We start from the raw sequence: 23,076 nt of genomic DNA, 5'->3' as shown, positions 1-23,076 counted from the left end.
AACCCAGTTAGCAGGGGGTATTAAGGCAGTAACCCAGTTAGCAGGGGGTATTAGGGCAGTAACCCAGTTAGCAGGGGGTATTAAGGCAGTAACCCAGTTAGCAGGGGGTATTAGGGCAGTAATCCAGTTAGCAGGGGGTATTAGGGCAGTAACCCAGTTAGCAGGGGGTATTAAGGCAGTAACCCAGTTAGCAGGGGGTATTAGCGTAGGCAGCAACAGGATCTGGTCTCCCCCTTCTTAATCCTGCTGCCTGCATGAAACCCTCCACCCCTGACCTACAGCGCCCCCCCCTGGGTGGAAAGGCAGGATGTTCTCCGGGGAGGTGGGCACTGGGTTTGAACTCCCTCTGCTGCTGCCTCCTGGCCAGAGGGGTGGGAGACGAGGAAAGCAACACCGGAGAGGGGGGTGGTACATGGTAGTGTAACATGGTGAGAGGGGAGACACATGGTAGTGTAACATGGTGAGAGGGGAGAGGGGGAAAGTACAAACAAAAAGGAAATTAAAAGTACACAAAAAGTTCCACAAAAACAGTTTTAAGGTTGAAAACTAAAAAATATTACGTTTCAAAAGGTTGTTTTTTTTTTTTTTTACTAAAACGTTTTCATCATTGATGAGTACTTGATGAGGACTGTACTATACTCTACTGTACTGTATTGTACTGTAAATACTACTGTATTGTACTCTGTTCTGCTTTAATCTAATTTGTTTTAGGCTTCTCTCCTCTCCTAAAAAATGTATGTTATGAATGAAACAAAGGGAGTAGCGATGTCTCCATGACTGAGAATAGAGACATTCCTCATCACCCATGGTCGTATTTGAGGGAGATGTTCGAAATTGTCAAAAAGGATTCCTGGCGAATGTCTATACAGTGCATTTTTGTATTGATGTGCTAATATGATGTGAGGTCTAACAGGTAGTAGTAATGGCTACTTTTCAGTATATGTCAGAGCACATACTTATTTACTTTAACTTGAGTGAAAAAGTGTAGTCAATACTTCAACTTTCACCCGTCTTTTTAAACATGAGTATCTGTATTTCTACTTGAGTGAAGGATGTTGTATTGTACCATCTCTGATAATCTGTGATCACTTCAGCAGCCGACTTTGTATTGCATTGGTGGGTGGGGGTTGGGGGTGGGGTGGGGTGGGGGGGTGCGCATCGTTTCTACGTTTTTTTTGATTGTGTAGGCATTTGTGCATTGGTGGGCTATACTGCATGTGTGTCTGTGTGTGTCAGCAAGACCTCGATCCGGTGAAAAGCAATACGGCATTCTGGACTGTCGTACAACAGCGCGGACGGAATAAACCAACAACAGTAACTTCTGCATATTTGTATTAAAATTATGTGTTTATTTAGTCGTGTGTATCAGGTTGTTTGATATGGCAGGTTGGAAGACAGACACGACAACAGCCCGCTCTCACGCTATAACACGACCTGTCATAGGAATCTTCTGCAGCTGCGCAAACAGTCTGTCCGCGAGCAGAAGACACGGTAGCGGGGGTGTATGTGAAGAATGTTGTTGATGCGGGTGCTCCGGGGCTGAATAGGCATATTTCTCGCAGAAGAAACGAGGCCACCAAAACACAGCCGAGTAGCCCAGGGTGAAACCTCCCAGTCTCATTCTGGGTGGGTCTAACCCATATTCGCGTGATCTACGATGGGTAACGGGAGGCTCGACGCTAGGTCCTCGCTCTGCAGCTGTTCGCTCGTGCTTCTCACAATAGCTGGCCAAGTCGGTGACGGGGTCTGCCGCTATTGTCCTGCGCTCCTCGTTGTCGCGTCCTGTTGTTGCGCCTGAGTGGGGGTGTCTCCCCGGGGCCTACTCTGCCCGTTGCCTCGCCATTCGAGACCCTCCCTACCGCAGTTCTGCGCGACCCTTCCGAAACATTTCCATTATTGCATTTCCGTTTTTGCGTTCCCGTTGAATGAATGAAGCGAGCGTCCGTGAAGGAAACGAGCCGTCTTCAGGGATAGGCTACCGAATGTGATGGTAGGAGACACCATGACGCTGTTGTCTCTGTTGGGTCGGATTATGCGTTATTTCCTCCTCAGGCCTGAAACGTTGTTCCTGCTCTGCATCAGTCTGGCGCTGTGGAGCTACTTCTTCCACACCGATGAGGTGCGGACCATCGTCAAGTCCAGCCGCGATGCCGTGAAGATGGTGAAAGGGAAGGTGGCGGAGATCATGCAGAACGAGCGTCTGGCTGGCATCCGCGTGCTGGACGCAGAGTTCTCGAAGACATGGCAATTTAAGAACAACAACGTGGCTGTGTACTCCATCCAGGGCCGGAGGGACCACATGGAGGACCGCTTTGAGGTGCTGACCGACATCGCCAATAAAAGCCACCCGTCTATATTTGGGATATTCGACGGGCACGGCGGCGAGGTGAGATTGAAAGGGTGTGTGTGTGTGGGGGGGTTGTCAGTCATGCGAAACAGAACGCTAGGCGATGTCAACAAACCAATGTGGAATAATAATGTGGTTTCATTCAGCAGATTTTTTTAACGAGTATGGTAGAAGCTGCGAGCTCTCGATATGCAGTCTCGTGCGCTGTCACTGAGCTATAGCCATCCTCTCTCCTCGTTATACCATCCCTACTAGGAATGTAGGAAACTAGCGCTGTTGTGTGATGTTGCTCTACACACGAGTAACAGCATGCTGCAGTGCTCTGTGTGTGTGTGTGTGTGTGTGTGTGTGTGTGTGTGTGTGTGTGTGTGTGTGTGTGTGTGTGTGTGTGTGTGTGTGTGTGTGTGTGTGTGTAAGTGTTTGTGTGTGTGTGTGGGGGGGATCCTTTGTCCAAACAAAGGATCTTGCTACAGGCTTTGTTTTCTACACATGTGAATAGTTGGGTCTGTTCTCTCCCCCTCTCTCCGTCTCTCTCCCTCTGTTCCTTCTCTCCCTCTCTCTCTCTCTGCCTTTTTCTCTCTCTCTCTGGGGTCTGGGAATTCCCAAGGTGCACCAGGCCAAATGTCAGTGAAACCATCTGTCTCACACCCTCACACACAAGGAGATGGAGGGGTAGAGAGAGAGATGGAGGGAGGGAGGAATAGATGGAGGGGTAGAGAGATGGAGGGAGGGAGGAATAGATGGAAGGGTAGAGAGAGAGATGGAGGGAGGGAGGGAGGAAGAGATGGAGGGGTAGAGAGAGAGAGATGGAGGGAGGGAGGAAGAGATGGGTAGAAAGAGTCTCACTAAAGATATGTAGGTAGGTAGGTACAGGCTTGTTGATACAAGTCCTAATCTGGACAGTCTATTCCTGTGTCCTGATTAAATATTGAACCTTCCTGTCAGCTCTGTGTCAATCCCTCTCTTAGACCACTCCACCTCTCATCTGTGTCTGGGTGTGTGTGATCGTGTGTGTCTGTGTGTGGTTGTGGATGTGGTTGTGGTTGCTGCCCAGTGTGAACAGGGGGATCAGTGTTGCAGGTTCAGGAAGGTTCTCCTGCTCTGGTCTCTCAGCCTTGTTTCCTCCAGTCAGTCCTGGCAGGGAAAACCTCTCCTCCTCCTCCTCCAGTCAGTCCTGGCAGGGAAAACCTCTCCTCCTCCTCCTCCAGTCAGTCCTGGCAGGGATCAGCTCTACTCCTCCTCCTCCAGTCAGTCCTGGCAGGGAAAACCTCTCCTCCTCCTCCTCCTCCAGTCAGTCCTGGCAGGGAAAACCTCTCCTCCTCCTCCTCCAGTCAGTCCTGGCAGGGATCAGCTCTCCTCCTCCTCCAGTCAGTCCTGGCAGGGATCAGCTCTCCTCCTCCTCCAGTCAGTCCTGGCAGGGATCACCTCTCCTCCTCTTCCTCCTCCAGTCAGTCCTGGCAGGGATCACCTCTCTCCTCCTCCTCCAGTCAGTCCTGGCAGGGATCACCTCTCCTCCTCCTCCTCCAGTCAGTCCTGGCAGGGATCACCTCTCCTCCTCCAGTCAGTCCTGGCAGGGATCACCTCTCCTCCTCCTCCTCAAGTCAGTCCTGGCAGGGATCAGCTCTCCTCCTCCTCCAGTCAGTCCTGGCAGGGATCAGCTCTCCTCCTCCTCCAGTCAGTCCTGGCAGGGATCACCTCTCCTCCTCCTCCTCCTCCTCCAGTCAGTCCTGGCAGGGATCACCTCTCCTCCTCCTCCAGTCAGTCCTGGCACAACACTGACCACTAACTCAGATCTAGAACACTGACCAATCACTCAATCCTAATGTGGTCATTCCAGCATTCTAACCCTGCAGATCCCACCATCCGTGTGTGTTTGACCCAGTGAAGTAGTGTAGTTGGAGAGTGCACTATGTTGACTACTCACGCTGCTCATTCTATTCTATTTTTATATATATTTTATTTTATATTTAAATTGTTGTATTCTTAGATTGTTTAGTGCTTAGAAATAGTTAAACTTTTGTACTTTACTTAATTTAAGATTCGTATATGTTTAGTGTTTTGCACCTCCCTGCCACAGTAAATTCCGTGTTTGTATAACATACATGGCGAATAAACAGAATTCTGATTCTGAGTGGAGAAGCAGAAAGTGTCAGGGTGTTGATGTGAGAGGAGGAAGAGGGAAGGAGGAGGAGGAAGGAGGAGGAGGGAAGGAGGGATGATGACTGTAGAAGTAGCAGCTAGTTGAATAATTCAGTTTAGACCACATGGCTGGCCTGTACCCCCATCCCTGTTCTCTCTCTCCCCCTCCTCCCCCAGGCAGACCTCACCTTCTCTCTCCCCCTGTCTCTCCCCCTCCTCCCCCAGGCAGCAGCAGACTATGTGAAGGCTCACCTCACCTTCTCTCTCCCCCTGTCTCTCCCCCTCCTCCCCCAGGCAGCAGCAGACTATGTGAAGGCTCACCTCACCTTCTCTCTCCCTCTGTCTCTCCCCCTCCTCCCCCAGGCAGCAGCAGACTATGTGAAGGCTCACCTCACCTTCTCTCTCCCCCTGTCTCTCCCCCTCCTCCCCCAGGCAGCAGCAGACTATGTGAAGGCTCACCTCACCTTCTCTCTCCCTCTGTCTCTCCCCCTCCTCCCCCAGGCAGCAGCAGACTATGTGAAGGCTCACCTCCCAGAGGCCCTGAAGCAGCACCTGCTCTCCCAGGAGAGGGGTCGCCGTGACAACTACCCCAGTCTCCTGGAGCACCGCATCCTGTCCGTCGATAGGGAGATGGTGGAGAAGCTGTCGGCCAATCACGACGAAGCAGGTGAGTAGGGGCAGGGAGCCACCTCTCCCTCTTTCTCTCCTCTCTCCCTCTTTATCCATGTCTATCTCCCTTTCTCTCCTCTCTCCCTCTTTATCCATGTCTATCTCCCTTTCTCCCTCCTATGGAAGCAAATCAATGACATAATGTTTTGAATTTAAAAAAGGCATTGAATACTTAATATTGCAATTTAAACACCACCGAATTTGTTGGTTTTGAATTCACCAAAATCAGATCCAAATATTCAAGGTCGAATTTGATCAGTCTGAATTTTGATCTATTTCAATGCCTACATTATGTCACTGATTTGCTTCCATACCTTCCCTCTGTTTCTCTCTCTCTCCCTCTCTTTCTAAAATGTATATTTACATGTCTGCTTAACAACCCCCCCAAACCCCTTCAGGTACAAGATGCCTGCCTGGCTCTACTCTCTCCTCCCAGACAGATATAATCTTGGTACATATGATTACATCCATTACATCTGCAGACTTTCCCCCTCCCCCTCTCCCTCCACAGGGACCACCTGCCTGGTGGCGCTCCTCTCGGACCGGGAGCTGACAGTGGCCAACGTGGGCGACTCTCGCGGCGTGCTGTGTGACAAGGATGGGAACGCTGTGGCCCTGTCACATGACCACAAGCCCTACCAGCTGAAGGAGCGCAAGAGGATCAAGAGAGCAGGTGAGGGAGGGGAGGAGTCTAGAGAGCAGGTGAGGGAGGGGGAGGAGTCTAGAGAGGAGTCTAGAGAGCAGGTGAGGGAGGGGGAGGAGTCTAGAGAGGAGTCTAGAGAGCAGATGAGGGGGGGGAGTCTAGTGGGCAGGTGAGGGAGGGGGAGGAGTCTAGAGAGGAGTCTAGAGCGCAGGTGAGGGGGGGGAGTCTAGGTGGCAGGTGAGGGAGGGGGAGGAGTCTAGAGAGCAGGTGAGGGAGGGGGAGGAGTCTACACCACTACTCTGCTAAATGTGTTATCAATGTTATGATAATGCCAGTGATTCTGACCGTCCTGCTGTTCCCTCTCCCACCACCAGGGGGCTTCATCAGCTTCAACGGCTCCTGGCGCGTGCAGGGCATCCTGGCCATGTCCCGTTCCCTTGGCGACTACCCCCTGAAGAACCTGAACGTGGTGATCCCTGACCCCGACATCATGACCTTCGACCTGGACAAGTTGCAGCCAGAGTTCATGATCCTGGCGTCTGACGGGCTGTGGGACGCCTTCAGCAACGAGGAGGCCGTCCGCTTCGTCCGCGAGCGTCTGAACGAGCCGCACTTCGGCGCCAAGAGCATCGTGCTGCAGTCCTTCTACCGCGGTTGCCCTGACAACATCACCGTCATGGTCGTCAAGTTCAAAAGCTCCGCTTCCTCCTCCGCCGCGGGCAGGAGCAAGACCGCAGAGTGATTAGGCGCCCCGGGGTTGCTCGTCTACTTCCTGTCTCAGGCGGCCAATTGAAGGGCAGGGACGGCCGGTGTATGCTGGTTTGATTGGTTGTGTGGACGTGGGGTGTGATTGTAGAGGCGATGGCTGGAGGGGTCGTCCTTGTACTCAGTTAATAACTTATAATAATTAGCATGCTCACAGGCATGCTGAAAACATGTATCTACACACACACATACACAGATATACACACATACACACATAGCCACACATACACACACCCATATACACAGACATAGACAAACACACACATAATACAAATTCCGTTCACACACACATACATTAATACATACACACACCCCCATTCTAAAGAGACTCAAACAGAGACCAGCTCTTCAGCACGTAGGACTGTGATTTTTGGTTGGCCACATACCACAAACACGCACCACATACACACAGACACACATCACACACACACACTGCTGATCCAGAGACTGTCCTGATTAAACATTTAAATGCACTTTTAAATACTTTTTACTTTTGCTAAATGCTATGTCAGCCTGTTGTTGACAGCAAACATGATCAACCCATTAGGGGTTGGAGGTAGAACCTAGAACCCTCTGTCTTAGACCAGACCTAGAGATGGTGTTAGAACCCACAACCTGCTGTCTCTATCTGTTGGAACCCACAATCGCCTGTATCTTAGAACCCACAATCTTCTGTCTGTTAGAACCCAGACCATCCTGTTTGTTAGAACCCAGAACCTCCTGTCTCTGGGACCAGATCTCCTCCTGCCTGAATGCCTCCTGCCTGGAACTCATAGATCCACAGACTCTAGATCTGCACCCTGAAGCCTGCCTGTAGAGCACCCCTATGTAGCTTATCTATGTGGATGAGATCTACGTAGCTCGTCCGTGTGGATGACATCTGGATGAGAGCTGTCTGTACCATGCATGTGGTGTCGGAGGAGTTTGTCAGCCTCTTGCACACATCCTCACTTCTGACTGGAAGGCTACATGTCAACCGCTGACAGATCAGGAATGCTATTGGCTGAGACCTTGTTTCCTGTTGCGGGATAACCAATAAGATCTAAGCGGATGGGGATCTGAGCTTGACAAACTAGTGCTTCTTTTCTGCTCTTCCTGTAACTCCTCCAGAGTCGTCCTTAATCTGGGCCAACTGCTCCAACACTGATGGGAAGGAAAATATACGTTCTTTACATTTTAAGTGTGAACCTTGTTTGCCTTATTTATTAGTTTGAGTTATAAAATGTGAGGTTGTTGTTGTGTTGCCTAAACTAACAATATTCAGTCTGTATTAGCTGTCAATCATGTATCCTGCACTGTCATTAGGATGATACATGTATGTACCATATCACTGCTCGACGATTAATAAGTCACTACTCTGCCAAACTGAAAATGTAAGGTTTTGTTGAATGCAAGGGGTCAGTGTTAAAAAATAAAACTTTAAACCACTTTGTACTTTGTAAGTGTAGCTTGTTGATATTTTGAGTCGACAGTGAAATACTGTACATACTGACGGCCTACATTTATGGTCTTCCTGTTGTCAGTGTGTCGTCACTCCAAGCCAATATTGTTTTCGGGGCCACAATAAACGCGACGGGTGCGCTGAGGTCACAGCGTGAAAGAGCCCCATGACGTTTGAGCATGTGGGATTCCTGAACCGGGGTCACAAATGGTTCTTCTGTACCATGACTCCGGTGTCTCACATAGTAACCGAACACCGGCGCATGGACCATTGAACATCGCCGCTAGCAGCGCGGAGATAGGCGGCAATAAGGTGCTCGAGGGTGCTAAGTCATTGCTGACGGTTGGTGTCAGGTGAAACGCCTCAGAATAGCGCACGAACATTGTAAATATCATATGTGCCCCTGCCAGAGCGCTGGTCGGTAACATTCAGACGGGTTTACCACAAACACCGGTGAGTCACTTTACGCAGATTTACAGGAAGACGCGCCTTATTATCGACGGGAGTGAGTCCTATAAAATAAACCGTTAACGCATTCGGCTCCATCAGCGCAAGTGCCAAACAGGTCCTAATTTCAATCCCAAACAGTTAGTTACAGAGTTATTGAGGGACAAAGTAGACTTCAGACTGTCTGCCAGAGATCAGTTTCCGCCTCTACCGTAAACTATGGGACAACGCGCCTCCAAGTCAACCGTGGAAACGCGGGTTTTCTTCCAGCACTTTGGAGAACCTGAAAAACGCAACTCAATGTATCAAAAGATAAGCAAATACTCGACACCCGCCGAAACTCTCCGCTTTCAGGACATGATGAATCCGGCAGTTGCCCCGCACGGCAGCGGCCGGCCGCAGGAGAGGAGGAGACCCAACTCGTGGCACCACAGCCGCCGGGAGACTACCGGGCTGGTTTACGTGATGGACGACCCGACCGGAGGAGTCTGGATGAAACCGAGGGAGACGTGGACCAGATCCTGAAAGAGGATAACATGATGTCCATTTCAAAAACAAAATCTTCACGAGTCGGTCCTCCCGTTGGACGCGCATCTTTACGTGGTGTTTAACATGCGAGCGGCGGGGTGCGTCCTTACAGATATGGTGTCACTGCTGGGAGACACGAGCCTTGGAGAGGGAGAGAGAGAGATGGGAGATACGAGCCTTGGTGTGGTGCCACACTGACATTTAAGAGGTGGCAGAGGTTCAATCTACACGGTACATCGTATACGCCCAGATCAGTTCAAACCAAGTAATACCAGTGGCGATTTTAGACTCTCAGGGGTGCTCAAGCACACCTACATTTCTTCTCAGCACCCCTAAAAATCATAATAATTTCAAAATAAAATAAAAATCATTATTATGAATTATTATTATCTTAAATAAGTTGTAGTGCTCTAACGTGTTAAAACAATGTTTATTTATTGTTGACATATCATTATCCTTTTATTTGATGCTGATAGTTCATGAAGATAGGGACTTTCTTAGTTTTTTTAATTCAATATTTTGCATAATAATAAATAAATGTACTAATTGTTATCCAGTGAAATTTGTGATTTATTAGCAAGGGGGTTTAAAACTTTTGCAAGGCACTGTATCCATGTCACATTCTCATTGGGGGCTGAGCACCCCTAAAGGTCTGATCCTAGAATCGCATGTTGTAACACCTGCTCTAGTCTGCACCACTGCAGCCCCTAACCCTAACCCTTCCCTTTGGGACTTATGTGGTTTTCAAAATGTATGCATCATGTTTGGCTAGCCGCAATGTTTGGGGCTATCTCGTTGTTATGATCAGTGACCTATGCAGTTTTGTAAAGCTCTCTCTTGGAAGTCGCTTTGGATAAAAGCGTCTGCTAAATGCGTAAATGTAATGTAAATGTAATGTAAATGTAATGTAAATGTAATGTAAATGTAATGTAAATGTAATGTAATGTAAATGTCATTTAAATGTCATGTAAATGTAACCCTGCACCACTGGGTGGAGAGGCATGAACTGGATTCTTTCTTTCTTTCTTTCTTTGCCCTATTTTCGGTGATGGTCCGAAAATAAAGAGAATGGTTCAATACATGATAAGCTATGTTGGTGATGTTGTGATGATGTGGGAGGGAGTAGATGGGAGACCAGCAGGATGAGGGAGGAGGAGAAGGAGGAGGGAGGAGAAGGAGGAGGGAGGAGGAGGAGGAGGGAGGAGGTGATATCTACTGGTACTCCAGGCTACGTGATAACAGATCCCAGATTATACAGCCCATCCCAGGCCCCTCCCAGCCTCCTATCTGTATAACACATTTCACCTAGAGACCAGTCCACACACTCAGAAACACTACATGAAACTTTACTTATTTAGAAGATGCTTTATCTAGTTACATATACATGGTGCATATAAAGTAGGCTATACAACCGAAATTCAAGGATTAATAGTGCATATTCTAACAGTCTGAGAGGTACAGTGCCAAGTAAACACAACTCAGCTACCAGGCATGGTGCAACAATAATATTTCTTAACTACAGTGCAGAAATAATTATAAGAACACAAGAAAACAAATCTCTCTTAAGGATTCTGTTGAGATGTTTTATTGTAGGTGTCTGTTCAAACCAAAATGGTTTGAACGATTAAATCAAATTTGTATATTACATCCAACCACACTGCCATTGCGTCACAGGGGCAATGACTCCACCTATCATGGACGTCCTGTTGAACTTTGACCCTTGTCTTTGTTTGATACTTTATCACAACGCCAAAGTTTATGGCCAGGCAGAAATAGCTTATCTAGTAACAGACACCGCATTCGGTAAACACCCGGGACGCGAGACAAAGAAAGTTACGGGAAGAGTAGAGATTCTTATTTATTTTTTAACGTGAGGAAAAAGAGAATATTTTTCCGTTGAACTTGTGCAGCAGCCAGCACGAGCCTGTACAACCGATGGGTCAGAGGGGTTCAGCGCTCCAGCAGGAGGCCCGGGTTCTCCTTCTTGGTCTCGACTCAGCAGGCAAGTCAACACTTCTCTACAAGCTGAAGTATAACGAGTCGGTCGTTACCGTTCCGACCATCGGTTTTAATGTGGAGATGCTCGAGGCGAGGAGGAAGCAAGGCAAGGTGGATCTGACTGTGTGGGATGTGGGAGGACAGCGGAACATGCGCCCGCACTGGCGGAGCTTCCACCAGGACACTGCGGGGCTCGTGTTTGTAGTGGACAGCTCGGACCGGGGCCGGTTAGACGAGGCACGGCGGGAGCTGGAAAAGACTCTGCGTAGCGAGCTCCTCCGAGGCCGCCCGGTTGTCATTCTCGCTAATAAGCAGGACGTTGACGGAGCCGTTACGGCCACGGAGATCACGGAGTTGTTCAATCTCAAAAATATGTGCTCGTCCCGGGACTGGTTCGTGCAGCCCTGCTCAGCGGTGACCGGTACCGGGCTGCAAGAGGGATTTCAACGTGTGGCGCACCTGCTTAAATATCCGTCTGAAGACAACATCATGCCTTACCACTCGCACAGCATCAGCAATACTGTGAACTACCTCCGGTCCAAATCCGTCATCTCAACGGGAAACAGTCCGGATTAACTCGGACATTCACCGATTTCTGGTGTAGGCCTAAAGATATTTTATGTTTAAGAATGCGTTGATTGATTTAGGCCTAGGAATTATGAAACACTATGTAGGCCTACATGAACTGTAATCAGTGTTTTATCTCTAGGTTGTTATTTTCAAACCTGACTCAGATGAGATGTCTGTGTATGTAGTCTGTTATAATTTATATAAAAAATTATAATTTAGCTTTTCTGTGAAGGACATTTGGGACGTGTATGAGTGTAAACTCGAATCCAACGTTCTCTATAATGTTTGAATTTGATATTCATCCATATATGAATCCCTATATGGGGGGATTGTAACCTTTAACCCGGTAGTGATCTGTGACAGTCTTCTACGAGGTAACACTGGCTCTTATTAAAAACCTTTTTATTGACCTTCAGATGTGCGTTAACAGTTGTTTCACACCATACACTTTTACTGTCAAATCAAAATACAACTTGTAGCCTATTTGTGTAGTCCTTATTAAAAGTAAAATGTTAAGTCACAAAAAGCTTCACAGATGCTCATAGATCTATAACCAACCTAAAGGATTATTCTCCTGCTCCTCTTGTTAATCCAAATAGGCCAAGGCAAATATACAATGAATCAATAAATGACCCTAAAGTACACTGTCATTTAGAGGCTACTTACTGACCATGTAAAAATGTAAATAACAACCTAAACCCTCAAAGAAGACTGAAACCCCGAGGAAAGGCTGTGTGGTGTGAAAGAACGTGCTCCGTTAACTGTTCCGCTAATTACATTTACATTTAGCAGACGCTCTTATCCAGAGCAAATTACAGTAAGTACAGGGACATTCCCCCGAGGCAAGTATAGCATGAAGTGCCTTGCCCAAGGACACAACGTCATTTTTCACAGCCTGGAATCGAACCGGCAACCTTCTGATTACTAACCCGATTCCCTAACCGCCACCTGACTCCCTAATTAGCGTCCAGGGGTCAGCTACAGGTGACCGGATGTGTGCTCACAGCTTCCGTCCCTCCCTAGCACGCTCTCCTCGTACGTGGGCAGCCGTCTCACCTCGTCATAGGACGGTAACGGACTGGGGCTGACCGCGTTCGGCACCGCCAGTCTGTGCACCGTGTAACTCCTGACAAGCGGCTCCTGCGACACAGTAGCTGTGGGGTGACCGTCTGTGTGCTGGTGCTCCTCGTCCTCGGTGCTGTCAAGCTGCCGCCGCGCTCGGGAGCACACAGTCCTCTGGAGGAAGTAACCGGAGGCGAAGATCAACAGAAGGATCAGGACCCCGGATATTTTGCGCGTAACCATGGAGATATTGTAGTTGAGGGTGTGTACGGTCTGCTGACAGCAGGCTGAGGAGACGCTACCGTTACCCCGCGCGCAGCAGACGTCCTCGTCCCGACACACCATCCCTCCGCAGATCTGAATTGTCTGTCCGGTAGTGACGAGCATGAGGAAGAGAGCGACGCCCGGGGTCCGGTTGTCCAAGTTGATGTTCATTCTCCCGTGAAAAAAAATATTAGGAGTAGCTTGGTGCGCTGCTGTTGTAATGATCCGTGTGTCCAGGTTAGACTGTGAGCAGACACACGGACTCCTCTACCGGCAGTTCGGTGCGTGGTGGAGCGTGGCGGATCGATAGCACTCAAGGCATAATGGACAGTGTGATGGAAGGCCAGCACGGGAAACGCTGTCATAGTGTCTGTTGTGAGGTTTGGATTTGTTTTTGTAGTTGCATCGATTCAAATAATTTTCTAGTCACAATGTAGGCCTTTACGTGTACGAAATATGTCAAATGGACATGCAAATATGCATTTTCCGTTTACTTTACTATGGCTTCAGGTGGCTGAGCGGTTAGGGAATTGGGCTAGTAATCAGAAGGTTGCCGGATTGATTCTGTGCAAAATGACTTGTGTCCTTGGGCAAGGCACTTCACCCTACTTGCCTCGGTGGGAATGTCCCTGTACTTACTGTAAGTCGCTCTGGATAACAGCGTCTGCTAAATGACTAAATGTACTTGTAACACCTTTGTCTGTATAGGGCAATATACAAGTGTACATATCCTTTTTGTGTCTGACTAATAGGCCCATTAAATTTGTTCGGGTTGAGGGTTAAGCTGACAACCCCAGCAGCACAGAGGGGAATGACGGTTGGGAAGTCTGGAACCGGGGCGCTCAGAAGACCTGAGTTCAAAAGCAAAGAAGCTGATTTGACAAACCAAGCTCTGTGTGCGTGTGTGTGATTAAGAAATCAATATTAGTGAGGCAGCGAAGGGTTTGATGGCTAACTGAAATGCTTTCTCCCGTTGTCTCCACGGTGATAGACATAATGATGGCACTCAGACTGCCTCAGTGATTCTGCTGTGTCAGGATCCATCCAGCTACCCAGGGTCTGGTGTGAAGTAGTGGACAGTGATGTAGTCTCCTCATCTCAGCCCTGAGATGTTCCATGACAGCTCAACCTTCTCAACTCAGACAGACCTTGCATGGTTGTAAAACGTTTTTATTTTGTTTACCTGACCTGCAGAAGAGTAAGTAGCAGGTTAGCACCACACACTAAAACTACACAGCCCAGTTTGACATGGTAGCCGATGGTATCCACTGTTCTGCCTGTCTCACGATGGAGTTGTCGTGGAGACCATCCTGGTTCATCGCTTCTCAGCCGGCAGGACAAACAGGGGCCCGAGGTGTACGGGGTGGCCCCACTCTGGAACACAAGCAGACACACCGGTGACCTCTACCCCTCCAGACCAGCTCACTGCTTTTACACAGGGACACCCAAGTCATTCTTCCAGCCTCCACCCCCACCACCCCTCCTCCTCTGGCCCCCCTCACCCTGCAGCGAGCCTGTGTTCCTCCCCTCCCCCCCCCCTCACCCTGCAGCGAGCCTGTGTTCCTCCCCTCCCCCCCCCTCACCCTGCAGCGAGCCTGTGTTCCTCCCCTCCCCCCCCCTCACCCCTCACCCTGCAGCGAGCCTGTGTTCCTCCCCTCCCCCCCTCACCCCTCACCCTGCAGCGAGCCTGTGTTCCTCCCCTCCCCCCCCCCCCTCACCCTGCAGCAAGCCTGTGTTCCTCCCCTCCCCCTGCAGCGAGCCTGTGTTCCTCCCCTCTCCCCCCTCACCCTGCAGCGAGCCTGTGTTCCTCCCCTCCTCCCCCCCCTCACCCTGCAGCGAGCCTGTGTTCCTCCCCTCCTCCCCCCCCTCACCCTGCAGCGAGCCTGTGTTCCTCCCCTCCCCCCCCCCCCTCACCCTGCAGCGAGCCTGTGTTCCTCCCCTCCCCCCCCCCCCTCACCCTGCAGCGAGCCTGTGTTCCTCCCCTCCCCCCCCCCTCACCCTGCAGCGAGCCTGTGTTCCTCCCCTCCCCCCCCCCCCTCACCCTGCAGCGAGCCTGTGTTCCTCCCCTCCCCCCCCCTCACCCTGCAGCGAGCCTGTGTTCCTCCCCTCCCCCCCCCCTCACCCTGCAGCGAGCCTGTGTTCCTCCCCTCCTCCAGGTGGCGCTGACCCTGGTTCTTCATCCTCTCCCAGAGGTCACAGCTGTTACACGCCTGGTCCCCCCCGTCAGCAGAGCGCCACCTGGGCCGGGAGACAGGAAGGGACACGGTCAGGATACAGTACTCACCTGGGGGTCTGTGGATACAGTACTCACCTGGGGTCTGTGAAGGAGCATGTTATTATACCCGTGTGTGTGAAGAGTATGATGGGTGTGTGTGTGTTCTCCTACCTGTGGTCTATGACGGAGCAGGCTCTGTGTGTAGCGGTGACAGGTTGTGAGGCTGGGACAGCCTTCAGGTAGCAGGTGAGGTACAGCTGGGGACAGAGGAGCCTTCACTACACAGAATGGTGCGTGTGTGTGTGTGTGTCCATGCATGGTACATGTGAGTGTGTGAGTACCAGGTCTTCAGCTGTCTGGTGGAACCTGAAGGCGTCCAGGATCAGGTGGAGCTGGTCATCACGGGCCCTGGTCAGGAAGAGGGACCTGGACCCTGCCACCTGGCCATCAGACAGACACCTGGGGAGGAGAGGAGAGGAAGGGGGGGAGGTACAAGTTTGGGAGAGTGGTTAGTGCTCAATACAGACAAATCACCTGGTCCACACGGCCCACCCTGATTGGCCTGCTCAGAAACCCTGCTTATTTGTCCAACAATGTCTGTGCCTCACCCATGATGATCTATGAACTCATATCTGGGGCTGGAGGAAGGGTTGGGCGTTGCTGTGGCAGTGCAGCTGTCCACGTACACGCGGAGGGGCAGGTGGTTGCCCATGACGACGGCTGCCTGCATATGTATGACGTCGCCCAGGTAGTACACGTTGGAGCCCCTCACAAACAGCCAATCATCTGAGGAGGAAGAGGGAAACAGGAAGTCATCATGAGACTAGGAATGATGAGTTCAGCTGTGCGAGAGTGTTAAACATAAGAGAACCCAGAGAGGTGGTGGTACTGCTCATGAGGAGGAGAACCCGGAGAGGTGGTGGTACCGCTCATGAGGAGGAGAACCCAGAGAGGTGGTGGTACCGCACATGAGGAGGAGAACCCAGAGAGGTGGTGGTACCGCTCATGAGGAGGAGAACCCAGAGAGGTGGTGGTACCGCACATGAGGAGGAGAACCCAGAGAGGTGGTGGTACCGCTCATGAGGAGGAGAACCCAGAGAGGTGGTGGTACCGCTCATGAGGAGGAGAACCCAGAGAGGTGGTGGTACGGCTCATGAGGAGGAGAACCCAGAGAGGTGGTGGTACCGCTCATGAGGAGGAGAACCCGGAGAGGTGGTGGTACCGCTCATGAGGAGGAGAACCCAGAGAGGTGGTGGTACCGCTCATGAGGAGGAGAACCCGGAGAGGTGGTGGTACCGCTCATGAGGAGGAGAACCCAGAGAGGTGGTGGTACCGCTCATGAGGAGGAGAACCCAGAGAGGTGGTGGTACCGCTCATGAGGAGGAGAACCCAGAGAGGTGGTGGTACCGCTCATGAGGCGAAGGCTGAAGTCCAGCTGCTTCTGGAGGGAGGCTGTGACGACCAACGGTATCCAGCTAGGGATGAGGGCAGCACTGCCCACCTCGAACCTCCTAACACACACACACACACACACCATCAACAAAGTAAACTGTTAGAGGCAGATGATTGAGTCAGTTGCTTTAACAGGTAAACTCACTTCTGGTAGTGGCAGTCTATGGGTATGGCTGCGGGGCTGGTCCACACCACCCCCTCCAGGGAGGGACTGGGCGAGTAGACCAGCGTGTTCGAATACACAAGACTCTGGTCCGTGAACTGCCAAAACAAAGTTTTAACCAATTCTAGGTAAAGTAGCCTATATCGACTATCACATGTTCACACCTTGACTAACCGTTACCCAGGTTAACACAAGGTAGTCCATTTGATATTGTTTTGAAGATTCAAAACATGTTCAGAACTTACCGAAAGTTGTGTTCCGCAATCAGTCAGACGTGCGTGGATTTTGAACTCAGGTTCTGAGACCGTTTCAATTTGAAACGCAGCGCACGGGTCGTCCGCGCCTTTGATGTCAGCCGGACCGAGATGGAGTTCACCGGCGTTCACAAACACACCGGTACCGAATAGATCAGCCCGAATCAAGACTTCCATGGAATCTCCTTTGCATGTGACAAGAACCGGCGGCGAGGTTGGGAAGGGAGGCACTACAAAACGTCGATGTTGCTCGGCCAGTGAGATGAACACAAGCAAGCTCGTCAGAAAAGCGGTAAGCAATGGAGAAGTTAGCGAAAGATCCATGGCTCAGTTTGTTGCTAGCCGAGGGTACAAAAGATTGACTGTAGCCACTAATTTTATATTTCTCTTTAAAAAAAAAGTAGGCCTACTCTTCAAATTGAATATGACATTCCGTTCTTCCTTCACCACTATACTTTTTATTCTTTGCAACGTTTAACAAACTGGATGCGTCGCACATCAACTGAATTAGCCTACAGTCCAGAAAGTAGAGCAATTTAACAGAAGAGTCATACGAATTTAGCCAATCATTGTTCAGGCCAATAGCCTGACCTATGTTCGCACCTGTCACTAATTGGAGTCTTAATTGGCGCGGTGAAAACAGATCGTTCATTGACTCTAACCACCGAAATACTGAACGATGAACTTCCGATCCTTCATTTTCTGCTGTTGGCTATTATGCGGTATTTGCATGTCCTTTAGAAAATACCGTCTGGTAAATTAATAAATGTCAAATAAAACATAATGAACTATCCTAACTACTGCGTTGCAGTAGGACACGCTATATAAGTTTGATAACGTTTGTTATACAACTGTATCTAGGTTATATAATCAGTCGCGCCCCCAGACATTTTTCATAGGGGTGGCCACATGGGGCAAGGGAAAATCTGGGCGCTGCAGGCGACACCGGCGCTGCATGAAGTCGAACGCACCTACTAGAACCCGTGCAGTTGCTTAATGTTCCAGGCGTGAAGTCGAACACACCTAATGTAAGAATGTGAGAACAGTTTCACTTTATCCGAAAGGCATTTCAGTATATCCGGAAGTTAGTTCAGTAGGTTAGCAATTTTCCAGAAACAGGAGCAAAATAGCTTTAACTATAATGAAATGTTTTAAATACTGGGTGACCAAACAAACAGATCTAGAAAAAGTCAAGAAAGCAGGATTCTGGAATTTGATTGAGCGCAAAGATTTGTTGCTGTTGCTTAATTTTTTTGCAGCCCTGCCCTGAAATGCACCCCCATGTACTCTCTGTTCTGTATACCCAGCATCAAAATCAAAAATTTCGAAACCTTCATTATAAACGTTGTCGTTTCATTTGTTCGCCGCTAGGGGGAGCTCGAGCCCAGACACAGCGACATCCAGGCGCATGAGCTCACTTATTGAGGTTGGGGATTTGTTTGAGCGCGCATCCATCAAAACAAGCCGGAGGGGAAAGTTGGACATCTTATTGAGTTGTTTTGGGGAATAACCTATAACATACTTTTGAGAAATACACTTTTTCTTTTAAATTCACTGCACAAACCATCCGCTGTCTGAAGAAACCAGACACGCATTTGAACTGTTAGGCCTATCTTAGTCAACGAGAAGTAGGCCTACTCATTCAATACACAATGTTTGGTACTTGACTACTACGATATTTGTGTTTATAATGCCATAGGCTGTAATGTGGAGGCGCCATCCTTGGCTTGATTTCACCATCAGTAGCTCTTTATGATAACCTATATAATGTAAGATCCAATCATCTCATGTACTCATCCTCTCTCTTCAGGTACTCGTTTGAAATCATTTGAATCCCACCCTGACACCTCCGCGTGTTCAGGGCGTCAGTCCTCGTGACATTTGTTGTGGTCTTAAATTTCGCGTTACAATAAGTAACCGTGTTACGACTCGACATGGCCATACTTTGCTCAGCATGACTGAGCTAGGAGAGAAAAAAACGTCATCGACCACATATCGACTTTATCAGGCGAGTCAGAAAATGTCCCGTTACGTGGCTGTAGGACGCCGCCAGTAAACTCAAGACTGGGTACGGTCTGCAGCAGCGCGAGCTGACGAACCGGGTGTTTTTGCGGCAGGGAAGGAGAAACGGTCACACTGAAGAAATAGTCACGTGACATCTTTCTATAAATATCTTGTTCATTGCACAAACAATTCACAGACAATTGACAAAAACAAAATAAATAGGTCTTGATAACTAAATAGTTTAGAATAACTTAAGAAAACGATACTTAATATTAAAACCATGGTATGACAGATCCACAATGTGTCATTAATGTGTAATAAATAAAGGCAGTTTAGGCATATATGAGGATAATATAGTTTTTTGGTTGTTTTGTAATAGCTGCACGATTGTTTTGGTTTAGCATCAAGTCAGGTGTATGTGAATGACGTTTTTAACTCCACACATCCATCCATGCGGAGGAAAATGTGGCCGATGTGGTCACTTCTTGTGTGGTCACTTCCTGCTTGGTCCCTTCCTGTGGTCTTCAGCGTGGAGGTAGCTGAGGGCTCTGTTGATGGTGAGGCTGCGAGCCTGGAGACCCTTCAGCACCTTGCACAAGCTCAGACGCTGGTCGAAGCTGCTCTCACCGCCTGGGGGGGCCTGGACACGCACACACACATACCACACATTATATGTCTGACTGCACCATACAACCTTTTAGCTCATCTATAGTTTTTCTCATCCAGTGTATGATATTATCATGTTATCTCTACTCTGACTGTGGCTCATGTTGATGCTGTGTAAGAGGGCCGTACCTGTGACGTCAGAGGGCTCTCCTGCAGAGAGCTGGGGAAGCAGGCCTGGGGAGGAACACACAAATATAACTATATGCACATAAATAACTATACAAAGAAATATGCACATACAGCATTCATATCCAAATAGATTGCTGTACTGTACTGTTTCATATTGCTGTTGAGATATTGTTATTTTGCTCTGTGCCTGGTAAATATACAGACCGTTCTTCTGACCTCACAGTACTGTGAGTACTAAACAGAGGTGAAGACTTCCACACACTTTTTAAAAACGGGAAATCTGTCCCCACTCCCGACCCCGCCCTGCCTCACATTCAGCAGCTCCCTGGGCGCGTGCAGGACGGTGGTTGCGAGCAGGCCCAGCGAGTGAGGCTGGGCCGAGAGGACAGTGTGGTAGAAGCGCAGATCCTCCACGATGCTCTCCTGGCATAACAGCTGAAGGGGGGCAGGTCAGGGGGAGAGGGGGGGTGAATAGAGATGTGCTATGTTCTTTTTGGAACAAACATAGTAAGTGACATGAGTTAAAGTAGTCAGTCAGGTAGGCTATGTTTCTAACTGGTAACCAGGAAGCAGTTCGCCTACCTCGTCAAACTCCGCCCTGGCGCTGCCGGAGCAGCTCTGTCGAGGAAGATCAAGAACCGCGTTAAGAACCAGGCGCGCGCATGCCCGCAGCTGTTTGTTTCAGCAGGTATTTCAGTACAGAGGAACGTGCAGTCAACCGGGGTGTCAGTGCTTACCTCCGGTGCACACACCCATGCCGTCCGTGTCCCTGAGTCCAGGGTCGACTTCTGCTCAGAGCAGTTGATTCCTATGAACATTTTTTCCTAGAAAAGCGTTAAGAGGGGAATCAGGTGGCTGAGCGGTTAGGGGATCGGGCTCGTAATCTGAAGGTTGCCAGTTCGGTTCCCGGCCGTGCCAAAAAACGTTGTGTCTTTGGGCAAGGCATTTCTCCCTACTTGCCTCAGGGGAATGTCCCTGTACTTACTGTAAGTTGCTCTGGATAAGAGCGTCTGCTAAATGACTAAATGTTAAAACACAAGCTTTTAATTATATTTAAATTTGAGTTAAACTGGACTTTTAAAGGACAGTATGAGTCATGTCCTTTAAAAACAATGAAGATATTTTGATTATAGTTACCATGGCGAGCGCCAGTCTTATGTTCTTAAGAAGTGCCCGCGCTTTAATGACGCAGGTCTCCGTTACTGGTCGATTACGCACCCGTACCGGTGTGGAGAAGCTCATGTGACAGAGACAACCGGAGAGCGCGACCAGGAGAAGCCAAGAGGCCAAGCCTGGAGGTGCCAAACGACAAGAACAACAGCTGTCAAGACAACCCAGAACCTATCATCTAAATCTCATTATTTAGACTTACACTGTTAAATTGCCTTAGCTATTATGTAAAACATTAACAATCGAAATCTCAAGAATTTATAGGCTAACTTAAACCTATAAACCGTTTTACATTAAAACAGGCCCATCATCATCTTGTCCACTTTAAAGAACAATTTAGTAACGGGTTCTACTTACAAGTCTTAACGTGTGGCATCATGGTTATTGTGTTGTGTTGCAACCTGTAACATATATACCTGCAGCCAGGGCCGGCCCTGTCTGCTGCGGAGGACTTCCCCGCGCGCTTACAATACAGACACACCGAAAGCGGCTCACTTGACATTTTATCACCCGTGAGTAATTTCCTACTAAGGATCTCAATATGAAAGACTTTGTGAAACTGAAACGATTTCACGTTTCTATGAACACCGTTCCTCCCAGCGCAAAGCGGGGTTGTTGTGTGAAACATAACCGCAGGGTTCCCTGACCGACAGCGTAGTGAAGGGACAGTTATTTTTAGCATAGGTTAACACTTTCTAATTATGATACAATTACTTTAATTGCTTGATTTTGAAGAAACAAAACAAATTGGGAGCTTTTCACAGTTTCAATCAACTCATAGGTCAACACAACTCAGAACACCCTGAATATAAATAACAACTTTTAAGATATTTTAACCAACACATGACTCATCCTGTGAGAGGGGCTTCGACGTGCTGGGTCAGACGCCGTCTGTCTAAATAGGCCTACTCCACTGTATTTATTCGTAGACAATGTATCAAGTAGCATAGTTTTTCAGGAAACAAACTCAAAATTGATATACTGAAGTAACCCATCCCATGATCATGTTGATGTGTCTCAGAGGTGGATAGCCTACTTGGCCTGAAGGGGGTATAAACGGGAGAAGAAGAAAAAAACCCAGATAAGTATATTTGCATATCGTTGGAGGGAAAGTGATGGTGTTCCCATCATGCCTCGGGGGATCTTTCTGGTCACCGTGAATATGGGTTGTGATTGGTTTAGAGTGATGTTGAATATCTCATCCATTGTGATTACGCAATCATAAAACACCGGCCAGGCCCGTCACGTGGATTCCAGTTCGTGGTGTTTGGACAGTCAAAAGTGAAGGAAGAGCTTATGAATACATGTCAATTAAAATGAAAGTGCAGTCAAAAAGGGCGATAGTCAGGGGAATTGTTGCAAGTTGGTATGAGGGTGTGGAACCGCAGGACATGGGCCACGGGGCTAGAGAGTGTAAATAATCAGACTCGTTCCAGTCCCGTCGGGTCAAACTTGTTAATTAAAAAAGCATGTTTTTAGCAGGTAGGTTTCTGAATTACGCTTGAGTCTATGTGTACACAAATCGTGTTAATTTAAAATCAGACAGTTCTGTGTTGATTCCGTTGCAAAATAGGTAGGCTATAGCTATATTTCATTAAACAAACAAAGAGTAGCTAAATATTGGAGTAAATTATAGACGTAGGTCTAAACAATTGATCATTTACGAGTCACTGGAATTAGTTTGTATTCAACAGTGGGTATAGGCTAGTTTCTGTCTCCTTGTTGTATCTGATTCCCACACGATGTGGCATTGTCACCGCAGCAGTATCTCTAAAATGACTACATGTAAATCTCCAGTGCGCAGGGAGGCCTCGTGGCCGAGCGCCGTCATCGCCGTCTCTCTCGGTCTCAGAGAACCGAGGTCTGCGGTGTCTTGGCGACCGAAAGCGGAAAGCGACGCCACTTCTTCTGTGGAGTCTATGAACTAAATCAGGATCATGGAAGCGTGATTGTTTGCAGGCACGCGCGTGTCGTGGAGAGCGAGACGGCAGGGGAGGGTTTGAAAGAGAATTAGGTGGGGATTTATAAAGAGACTCAGTAATCCAAGAAATGACAAACAACTAGACAAGTGACATTTAGACACGTAGGACATTTATTAATCATTTTCTTTCTCTGTACACAAAACCTTTTTATATTCTCAGTATACATAT

The 23,076-nt window shown here is 48.8% G+C and overlaps 4 protein-coding genes across 5 annotated transcripts; 2 read left to right on the top strand and 2 right to left on the bottom strand.

Annotated features, from left to right (window-relative positions):
- The first annotated feature begins 1,279 nt into the window (after window positions 1–1,279).
- On the top strand, window positions 1,280–7,995 carry ppm1la (protein phosphatase, Mg2+/Mn2+ dependent, 1La). Of its 2 annotated transcripts, XM_067253874.1 has the most exons (5): window positions 1,280–1,314; window positions 2,053–2,386; window positions 4,988–5,153; window positions 5,667–5,828; window positions 6,173–7,995. In XM_067253874.1, the coding sequence occupies exons 2-5, from the start codon at window positions 2,159–2,161 to the stop codon at window positions 6,538–6,540; spliced, it is 924 nt and encodes a 307-aa protein (XP_067109975.1). In that variant the 5' UTR covers window positions 1,280–1,314; window positions 2,053–2,158; the 3' UTR covers window positions 6,541–7,995. The 2 variants fall into 2 exon arrangements, with proteins under 2 accessions (XP_067109975.1, XP_067109974.1); XM_067253873.1 differs by lacking the exon at window positions 1,280–1,314 and having other exon boundaries at window positions 1,517–2,386.
- A 2,758-nt stretch (window positions 7,996–10,753) lies between these two features.
- Window positions 10,754–11,962, top strand: arl14 (ADP-ribosylation factor-like 14). The gene has a single exon (XM_067253137.1). It carries the CDS (start codon window positions 10,915–10,917, stop codon window positions 11,551–11,553), a length of 639 nt encoding a protein of 212 aa, XP_067109238.1. The 5' UTR covers window positions 10,754–10,914; the 3' UTR covers window positions 11,554–11,962.
- Window positions 11,963–14,022: 2,060 nt separating this feature from the next.
- LOC136959345 (zona pellucida sperm-binding protein 3-like) lies at window positions 14,023–17,457 on the bottom strand. Its single transcript, XM_067253659.1, has 8 exons — window positions 16,949–17,457; window positions 16,686–16,801; window positions 16,496–16,599; window positions 15,697–15,874; window positions 15,430–15,547; window positions 15,260–15,345; window positions 14,996–15,111; window positions 14,023–14,247 (listed from the first exon to the last, which is right to left on the bottom strand). The coding sequence occupies exons 1-8, from the start codon at window positions 17,279–17,281 to the stop codon at window positions 14,189–14,191; spliced, it is 1,110 nt and encodes a 369-aa protein (XP_067109760.1). The 5' UTR covers window positions 17,282–17,457; the 3' UTR covers window positions 14,023–14,188.
- A 1,997-nt stretch (window positions 17,458–19,454) lies between these two features.
- On the bottom strand, window positions 19,455–20,574 carry LOC136958748 (interleukin-12 subunit alpha-like). Its single transcript, XM_067252844.1, has 5 exons — window positions 20,494–20,574; window positions 20,339–20,374; window positions 20,069–20,191; window positions 19,757–19,801; window positions 19,455–19,601 (listed from the first exon to the last, which is right to left on the bottom strand). Exons 1-5 carry the CDS (start codon window positions 20,572–20,574, stop codon window positions 19,455–19,457), a joined length of 432 nt encoding a protein of 143 aa, XP_067108945.1.
- Between the last annotated feature and the right edge of the window lie 2,502 nt (window positions 20,575–23,076).

The sequence above is a fragment of the Osmerus mordax genome, chromosome 16 (assembly GCF_038355195.1).
Source record: "Osmerus mordax isolate fOsmMor3 chromosome 16, fOsmMor3.pri, whole genome shotgun sequence".
In the NCBI taxonomy this organism is placed as follows: Eukaryota; Metazoa; Chordata; class Actinopteri; order Osmeriformes; family Osmeridae; genus Osmerus; species Osmerus mordax.
The sequence above is the reverse complement of the archived record's forward strand: the minus strand, read 5'-3'. Positions and strand labels throughout refer to the sequence as shown.

What these genes read in the sequence shown, in the direction of transcription:
- ppm1la (XM_067253873.1), top strand. Translation starts at nt 1,988, where the DNA reads ATGGTAGGAGACACCATGACGCTGTTGTCTCTGTTGGGTCGGATTATG. An exon ending in TCGACGGGCACGGCGGCGAG is followed by an intron (nt 2,387 to 4,987) that starts GTGAGATTGAAA and finishes CTCCTCCCCCAG; the next exon opens with GCAGCAGCAGACTATGTGAA. An exon ending in CAAGAGGATCAAGAGAGCAG is followed by an intron (nt 5,829 to 6,172) that starts GTGAGGGAGGGG and finishes TCCCACCACCAG; the next exon opens with GGGGCTTCATCAGCTTCAAC.
- arl14 (XM_067253137.1), top strand. Translation starts at nt 10,915, where the DNA reads ATGGGTCAGAGGGGTTCAGCGCTCCAGCAGGAGGCCCGGGTTCTCCTT.
- LOC136959345 (XM_067253659.1), bottom strand. Translation starts at nt 17,281, where the DNA reads ATGGATCTTTCGCTAACTTCTCCATTGCTTACCGCTTTTCTGACGAGC. An exon ending in ATTGCGGAACACAACTTTCG is followed by an intron (nt 16,802 to 16,948) that starts GTAAGTTCTGAA and finishes TTGTTTTGGCAG; the next exon opens with TTCACGGACCAGAGTCTTGT. An exon ending in GAACACAGGCTCGCTGCAGG is followed by an intron (nt 14,248 to 14,995) that starts GTGAGGGGGGGG and finishes CTTGTGTTCCAG; the next exon opens with AGTGGGGCCACCCCGTACAC.
- LOC136958748 (XM_067252844.1), bottom strand. Translation starts at nt 20,574, where the DNA reads ATGTTCATAGGAATCAACTGCTCTGAGCAGAAGTCGACCCTGGACTCA. An exon ending in CGCCCAGGGAGCTGCTGAAT is followed by an intron (nt 19,802 to 20,068) that starts GTGAGGCAGGGC and finishes GTTCCTCCCCAG; the next exon opens with GCCTGCTTCCCCAGCTCTCT. An exon ending in AGAGCCCTCTGACGTCACAG is followed by an intron (nt 19,602 to 19,756) that starts GTACGGCCCTCT and finishes GTGCGTGTCCAG; the next exon opens with GCCCCCCCAGGCGGTGAGAG.